The 8,971-nt window shown below is 40.9% G+C and overlaps 1 protein-coding gene and 1 pseudogene across 2 annotated transcripts; one reads left to right on the forward strand and one right to left on the reverse strand.

Moving 5' to 3' along the window:
- Window positions 1-131: 131 nt before the first annotated feature.
- On the forward strand, window positions 132-7,584 carry LOC309477932 (uncharacterized protein). The gene is made up of 3 exons (XM_082141447.1): window positions 132-229; window positions 5,055-5,109; window positions 6,483-7,584. Exons 2-3 carry the CDS (start codon window positions 5,094-5,096, stop codon window positions 7,307-7,309), a joined length of 843 nt encoding a protein of 280 aa, XP_081997573.1. The 5' UTR covers window positions 132-229; window positions 5,055-5,093; the 3' UTR covers window positions 7,310-7,584.
- Window positions 7,585-7,624: 40 nt separating this feature from the next.
- On the reverse strand, window positions 7,625-8,597 carry LOC309478090 (nuclear factor 7, ovary-like; annotated as a pseudogene). Its single transcript has one exon. The product of its transcript is annotated as a nuclear factor 7, ovary-like (transcript).
- Window positions 8,598-8,971: the final 374 nt, after the last annotated feature.

Below are 8,971 nucleotides of genomic sequence, written 5' to 3' on the forward strand. Positions count from 1 at the left end.
GATTTGTATTTGGTAGTCAATCAACCATGAATTCAAATAGTAGCCTACGGCCTAGATGCAAATGTTACATTGATCGACGTTTCCAACGTGAGTGAAATTAAGCCCGCGCTCAGCAAGGTTCAGCATTGTGTGTTGGCATTAACTGTCGGATCGCAGGAGTTTATCTGAGGATATGTTACCATGGAAGTTCATATCCAGCGTGGTGTTTTGAAACCAGAGAAAATTGCAGGTTAGTAGCTAGTAGCTACTATTCGGGATTTTATTTTAATGATTCAACTGTGTTGTCAGACTTGTCACCCTTGTCAAAAAAAAAAAAAAAATCCTATTGGAATTTCCTATTGGATCTGATTGGATTCTTATAGGATCTTTTTGGATTCTTAGAATCCTATTGGACATTAAGATTTATTTTCATGGAATTTCAGTTTGTCCTGTAGTATATCTTACCTTTTTTAAAAACTCTCTCTCTCTCTCTCTCTCTCTCTCTCTCTCTCTCTCTCTCTCATGCTGTACACATCTAAATATGTATTGTAAATTGTTAGTAATTCAACACAAAGTTTTAAACAGAGTTATTTATTTTTTTATTTAAAGCTGATATACTGTGCTAATATTTTATTGTCAGCACAGTATGCTGTGCTGTTTTTCCAGGTAATTACAATAAAATATTATAAACAATTATACAGCAAGATAATTTTATCATTTAAATTCAGAAATGATATACATTATAGATAGATTCATAAACAAAAGAATATAACTTTAATATTCTTTTAGAATATAACAAAAGAATAGGCTACAATTTAGATAGAATGTCATGTAGTTATTAACTTTGCAAAGTTAGTATTGTGGCTTTATGTATTATTAGACACTTGTGGGTGTCATAATATAAAAAAAATTTCACTGACCAAAAAAAATCAAGCTCAAATGGAGGTTTTTCACCATGCAGCGGATGTCAGAGATTTGTGTCTTGTCCGTCATTAGAAGCATTACGTTTTTTTTTTTTTTTATCAACTTACAGGTTACAAAGGTTATTGCAGCTATGTGGGCACTCCGTTTTTACTGTCTTTTAATATATTTGGCAAAAAGATTTAGTTGTAAAAGACTGTAAAAGTGTTATGCACAGGCTGTATTGGCTATGACTAGACAGCAAATAGGCAATTTAAGACAGTCTTGTCCGCCACTCAAAATACATAAAACATTAGCCTTTACACACATTGTGTTTTGCAAACAAGCAGAGACTGTCTCCAAAAATGCATGTTGGACTTCATTCACGAGTGGAGCTGCTGTATGAGTTTTTGGATCAGTTTGAGGATCTGCTGGAGTTACGAGGTTTAGGTGGACTGTGCGCGTACAACAGCGCATATGCAAATACAGAAGAGACAGAAGAGTCACAACAATAGTACTGCGTATGTGTTGAACTCTGGAGGATTAGCTGGCTTGAGAGCGTCTGGAGTGCTGGCTGAGAGATGGGCGTCTGGAGTGCCGGCTAGACTGACTTGTTGACGTCTGTTATGCTGATTATTTCTTTATTTATGTTTTATTGTAGAACTACACACACAGACCCACAAATTCTCAATGTTCAATGAAACCCCTTTGATTGAATCGGACTGCCCTGATCCATTCCTGTGTTCTGATCGACACACCAAGAAGAAGGCTAGAGACATTAGAACCACCTTAGAATACAATTCTAGTTCAACTGCTTAACAAAATTGGTCCTGCGAGCCGGATATCGGCCATTGCTCTTGGATAAAGTGGATCTATCAGTTCTAATATGCTACCCGAAGGGGTAAATACAGATGGTGGCAGACCTCAATGCCATGTTCACCCTCCCGACTATCTCGAGGACTACGATCTCACACCCATGTTGCGCTCTGAGTCTCTTCCAACGCCACTTCCCCACTCATCTACCAACTGGCAGTCTTTGAATTTGGCCAGCACAGTTGCCACACCAGTGAACTCAGAATTGTCTTCCCATAGAGGGGTTATAGCTCATTTCTGACCTCAAAGCAGACTGTGGACTATAGAGATCATTTTGTTCTGCCTAGCCACCCAGAGAGGAATGCTGAGGAGTCGTTAGAGGGACATGTGCTGGTGGATGTCCTGGCCAAGATGCTTAGTGAGCTTCAAGTAATGAGAGATCATATACAAACTGGATTGCCTGCCAAACAGGAAGTCACACAGTCAGTTAAGCCTCCTAATTATCATGAATTCATTCCTGCTAGCTATCCAGATGAATCTGTCCCACCTACTTCCTGCAGATTACTTCTGCCACTCCCTGAGTACAGTACCTATGCCCATGATTCAAGTGGGTATCCAGAGCAGAGGTTTGACCCTGTTAGGGCTGCCTACCAGCCTCAACCTTATAAAAGCTCCAAGCCAAGGAGACCTATGCACAGAGCTTCCACCTTGCATCCAGATGAGAGGGAGAGCACCTACCGTGGTCCTACACTGACCTTTTCAGACTTCATCATGGGAGATCCTAGTCAGTTTACCAGACAAAAGCTTGCTCTTGAGAACCTTTTACCTCATGATGTTACTGAGCTCTTCAGCTATCAGATATTGGATCATCTGAGATTAGATGAAGCCCAAGTGGTAGCCGACTCCTATCTCAACTCACCATTTCCGTATAGTGATACCATGGCAGCTCTGACTGAGAGGTTCAGACAACCTTAAAAGCTTGCCCAAGGATTGCTAAAGTGATGGACGCTCCCGATATTCGTCGAGGTGATACACCAACCCTTGTCGGTATGCTGGAGACTATGGGCCATGAAGGTCAGGTTGAATTGAGGTGTGGTTCGCATGTGGAGAGGCTGCTAAGCAAACTACCTCCAGAAATGAGGTCGGAGTTCAGAAGACACATTTTTGGGTGAACTATCCCTTTAACTGTTCCTTCGGGTATGAGGGGCTAAACCTTAACAACTCCTCACTACCTGGTCCAGTCATGAGCCCTTCTCTCCTGGGTGTCTTCCTGCGGTTCTGGGAGCATGGTGTGGCCATAAGTGGGGATACACGCGGGATGTTTCATCAGATCCTGCTACTGCCTGATGACAGACCACTCCTACATTTTTTATGATGTGGCCTGCATCAAGATGACCCTCCAGATACTTATAAGTGGCAAGTAGTTCCTTTTGGGATTAAGTGAAGCCCCTGCTGTGCATCCTTAGCCCTCCTGCGACACGTGGCACTGCACAGTACTCTTGATGAGGATGTAAGATTCTCTGTGGACAGATGATTCTATGTGGACAACTGTTTACAAAGTTTGAGTTCTGTTCAAGAAGCACAACTGTTAGTGGATAAGTTATGTGCCCTCTTATCCTCTGGCTTTTTCGACATCCGACAATGGGCCAGTAATATAGTGGAAGTTGTCAGTCACCTACCTCCAGAAGCCAGGTCCCCTAAGCTGGAGTTGTGGCTTTCTCAAGACCAAGCCGGCCCACGAGAGTCAACCTTGGGCCTGAGCTGGCACTGCGAGCTGGATCATCTTGGATTCAAACACTGACCTGTTACATTCAATGCCTTGACGATGCGGAGCATCTACCGGGTGCTGGCGAGTCAGTACGACCCCCTTGGCGTCATCCTTCCATATTCTAACCGAGCCAAGGTCATCATGCTGCAGCTTTGGTTAAACCACCGGGACTGGGATGATCCACAACTCCAAAGTGAGCTCAGGCAAGCATGGACAGACTGGAAAGGGGAGGTTAAATTTCTATCACAGGTAACAGTCTCTAGGTGTTATAACTTCTCCTATATGGATAAATCAGATGTATGCCGGGAGATTCACGTTTTCAGTGATGCCTCTGACCATATGGGGCTGTTGCTTACCTGTGCTCAGAAGGTCGCCAGGGAGAACTCCACTTTGCCTTTCTTCTAGCCCGATCTAAAGTGGCCCCACGAAAGCGGCAGTCAGTACCGAGGCTCGAGTCTGGAGGATGTGGAAGATTCTGGATTTTCCTTCTCTGGAACGGAATCTGGAATCTCTTTTTCTGGAACGGACTCTTGAATCTCTTTTTCTGGAACGGACTCTGGACGTGGCACCCGAAGAGTGGAGTTATTTCTCAGGGCCACCCAACGGACATGAGTTGAGGATCTGCTAATTTCTATGTAAAATCCGCACTGTTGGACACAGCCTTCCGGGCCCAGGGAAAGGCTGGAGATGTTGCTATCCTGGATCGGGAATAGTTGGATACTCTTGCGAGGAGGCCATGGCGGCTGGAGACTCTGGACGGACGGAGACAAGGGAGCACACTGTTGTCTCAAAATGATGAAACCAAAGATTCAACTGTATATGATGCACCACACCGCCACAGTACGAGGTCCAAAAATTGTGTCACACATCAGTTTTTCGTTCGCAGCAGACATTGTCATCTAATCCATCTTGGAAGCAGTTGATAAGGATACGATCATCCCACACCCTCAGGTAACAGTACTTCAGGAATTCCTCCACATACTCATCTATCTTCCTGCCATTTTGATATATTGTGCCGAGAGAAGACTCAGGTTCAGGAAAAACTCCAGCTGAGTCCATTTTGATTTAGTTCTGGTCGTCTGTCACTATCAGAAGATGAGACCGCAGATTCAAAAGTTCTTTATTGAAATGTGCAAACACAAGGAATGAATCAGGTTAGCCAAAAGTATCAGAGAAAGTCACTGAGTCACCACATAGCTGGTAATTGAAAGTCTCTCCCTTGCAGGCATGGATGAATGAAGATTGTCAATGCAAGGAAGATTAAAATAGTAAAAAAAAAAAGAGTGTATGAATGTGGGAAATAAAATACAATAAAATAAAAAAAATGTAAAAGAAAATATTTGGCAGTGACTGTTTTTAATTTGATCTGTTATCTTGAATTTGTTTCTTGACTGAGATAATATGGATGTCAGTCAGTAATCGTAGATTTTGAGTGAGTTCACTGTGTTGGTCAGAGCTTCTGTCCTGCCGTCTGTTTCATAATTTATGAACAAACAGAGAGGCGAGCTGCACATGCTTCATGCTGGTGAAGGGCACGACATGAAAGAGAGACAGAGAGAGAAGGGAGATTGAGAGATTCTGATTGGTCTTGCAGGACTCCATGGCAACAGATGCAGAGTGTGTTTGATAAGAGATGAAGCCGTCAGACTGTAAGTAGCTCTTCATGCTGATCTGTGTGTGTAAATCTGACCTCATCATCATCAGGTAGATGTTTGATTCTCATTCAGCTCCTCTTTCTAAACTAAACTATTTCTCTCTTGATTTCATTCTCATCTATTGCTGTGTCTCTCTGTTTACTGTTTGAACCTGCTTTATTCTTGTCATCATTGATGATGTTGCTTCCAGAACATTTTAATTCAGAAATGTCACACCACTTTACTAGAAGTGCATGGTAATACTATGTTTACTTTAATATATACCACAGTACTGTGTGGTTACCATATTTATGTTTCATTGTTTTTTACATTATTACCATCAGAGTCTAAAAATAGCTTTAACATGGTACTACATGCCAAAAAAACATTGAAATACCATGTTGCTTTTTATAATTGCAAATAAAATCAAAGAAAAGTCCTTTCCTTCTTTGTTAATCAATAGATAAATATAAATTTATTTAATAAAAAATCTATTGTTAAATGATAGTTTATGGATGCTAACTGTTTGACCCAGCAGTTTTCAATATTTTAAATGCCAAACATGATCATCCTCGTGTGACGGACCCCCCATCCTAAAATTTAAAAGACATACGTGTCTCAACAATCAATTTATACTGTGAAAAATTTATATTATTGTCTCAATATTTTTTTGGTAAAAATATTCATCATCACGTACTGTTATAGTACTGTACTGTACTTATTTATTTATTAAGTTTTACAATTTGTTTATTTTAGTCTGTTTATTTATCAATGTGTAACTCCTTTATTATAATATTAGTTTTAATATTTTTTGTCTAAACATCACTCTAAAAAATGCTGAGTTAAAAACAACCATTTTTAGGGTTATTTATATACAACCAGCACCTGGGTAAAAATATTAAAATAACCCAATTGTCATGCTGCGGCTAATCACACAATGCAGGAGAATCTAAACAATCAATTCTTTATTATTCTACAAAGTAAGATCGCAGGAGCAAACTAACACACAACCACATAAAGCAAAGACAATACCGGACAATGAAACAAAGGAAACTGAGAACTCAAATACACCGGGAAGGTAATCAGCTGAACAGAAACAGGTGTGCCGAACCAATTAACAACCAAGGAAACTAACTAGGGAACACAGGCAGGCAAAACAGGGATAAAACACAGTGAAAACAAAACCACACTAAACATTCATGTAACACCAATGAAATGACCCAACAGCCTGAACCCATAATTTAGGGTAAAATTATATAAATATAATAATACAAATAATGGTGGTTTTGGCGTGAAGGAGAACCCCTATTTATTTTAATCTAAATAATTTTAATCTGTGAACATGGATTTTGTGAAGTTGAAAATGTTGATCTCTGCTCTTCCTCCAGACTCCAGCATGGATGAAACTAACGAGGACTGTGGGAAGCGTCACATCGTTAACCTCCGGCCCGCTCCGCTCTTCCGTACGGTGGGTCTGACGGGTCTGTCTGCTAGTTTACCACCCCATCGTCGCCTGCGTTCAGTCTTAAACTCAACCCGAATCATATCGGGTCAATCTGTTGGCTGTTCTGTCCCGTTAACAGGTGGATCTCACCAAAACACACCCTTAAACGGACTCAAATACATTCAGACACGAGACAGGCACTTACCCAAAATTTCACGTGCAAAACCTCAAAAAGATGATGAGATATCCATGAATAAACAGCCGCAAACGGTCAGCGTTCAGCACTGGCATCATGGCAGACGGCTAAACGCTACAGCGAGGACCCGCGGCAGAGACGTGGGAATTAGGACTGAAAAGGAAGAGTACTTGTTTGAAGAAGTTTGGAGAGGACAGACGCCGAAGATGACGAGAAAAAACAAAAATAAACTTGTAAAAATCAGAGACGAGGCATCAGAGCTCAGCCAGTGGATACAGAGTTTGGAAATAACAGACAGGAAGAAGGAACAAACCACAGAACGATACTGGAATGACTCTGGTGGGTGTGGCTTCAGGGCGGAGCCAGTATGTAAATGGGAGGAGCAAAAGAGGAGAGACCGACGCCCACACTTCCTGCCGCCCCTCACTCAAAGCGACTGTTTGCTTAACGTCCCTCTGCTACTTCCGGACAATTCCCCGCCACCGTCACCTTGCTCTCCGTCAGACATCCTGTTCTTTCCTCTATCTGTTCCTCGCATCCAGATAAGAGGAGACGCACCAGCTCAACATGACTGACACTGTCTGTCACTTACTGCAAGTGGAAAATATGAAATATACTTAAATGAAACATACAGGCAAAAGTTTGGACACATCTTTTTGTTTTGTTTATTATTACCACATTTGAAAACTCTTAAATCACACAAATGGAAGTCTGGGAATGATAGTGATCAAAACATATGAGACAAATGTAAAAAAATACACTCTCACTCTAAACATTCACCAATTAAACTTCATAAACACTATTGGAGGAACATGTGTGATGAGCACTTCATGATGCTTTATAATTCGTCCCCCCCCAAAAAAAAAAAAAATAGCATGAAATAAATAAAATAAAAAGACTAGTTTTCCCACATATTTCAAAATATCTTTCTTTATGTTCAACAGAAGAGAGAAACTCATACAGGATTGGAACAACATGAGAGTAAATGATGAAAGATTTTTCATTTTTGAATGAACAATCCCTTTAAGAGCATTTCTGAGAAGTTTTACACATACAAATACTGGAAACATGAAGACTGTAAAAGATGAAAGCAGGTCAATCCAGACTTACAGGAGTTACTTTTACTGACAATTGACCGGTAAGATCCTCAGAGAGTCAATCCAACACCAGAAGAATGGAAAGAGTGTGTCAGTGAAGGTGGTTGTGAATGTGTGTAGATGTGTGTTAGTTACAGGATCAGAGAATGACACCATTCCTCTGTCATAGTCCAGATCAACTCTCATACGCTCAAGCTTCTGTTCAACACTAAAACCACGCGACAGTCCATACGGATCATACTCCACACTCCAGACATCAGTGTTAAAGAAAACACCTCCCTTCTCTGGTTTGATGCTGTAGTTACTCCAAGACACCAGTATGAACCCTCTTTGACCTCCACATCCCAGCAGTGTGTTCCTGAGTTAAAACCCTCTGAACCCAGAACACAGTAATGCTCATCAAATCTCTCTGGATTATCAGGAAGAAGTTGTTTGTTCCCGCTGTCTCTCACACTGGTCAGATCATCAGACAGGACGAGACGTTGATGAGCAGTGTTTGGATCCAGAATCACAGGAGCTGATGAGACGCAATAAACAGCTGTTTTTATTCTGATGTTCATATAATGATCAAGAGTGAACCGAACACAGATTATTATAAATTATAATTTATATGACCCTCGTCTTATTGATCAAATACATCAGACATTTTCCTTTGATCACTGTCAGTTTTTAGTGTCGCACTCACTTTTATTATCAGTGTTTATTAATGGGATCAGCGATGAACATTAAATGTGTGATTCAAATATTTGTGTCTCATCAAGTTAAAGTAACACCAAGTAACTTTTGCTCTCGGGGTCCCCCTACAGTTGGGAAACAGTAATTTCTTCTATTGTGGTCGTAAAATCTGTCATGTTAACACCGGGATACACGTGCATTTGTTGACAAGCCGATACCCCCGAACTCTGCAGAAGAAGTTCTCACGTCTTGGGCAGACTGCCTGCGTTGCGTGTGAAATGTCTTCATCCCAGGTACAGTGGCATATATTTCAACATGTCGTATGAATATAATTTCCTGGGTTTTATTTTTTTCAAACGCCAAAAGATCGCGTAGCTCACGATTACAAGCCAGCGTCATAGTAGCCTATTGACTACTGTTTTACAGAATACTAATTCAATTCAATGTTTGTGTGGTAGGTAATAG

This window comes from Leuciscus leuciscus (assembly GCF_965113295.1).
Source record: "Leuciscus leuciscus genome assembly, chromosome: 1".
Lineage (NCBI taxonomy): Eukaryota > Metazoa > Chordata > Actinopteri > Cypriniformes > Leuciscidae > Leuciscus > Leuciscus leuciscus.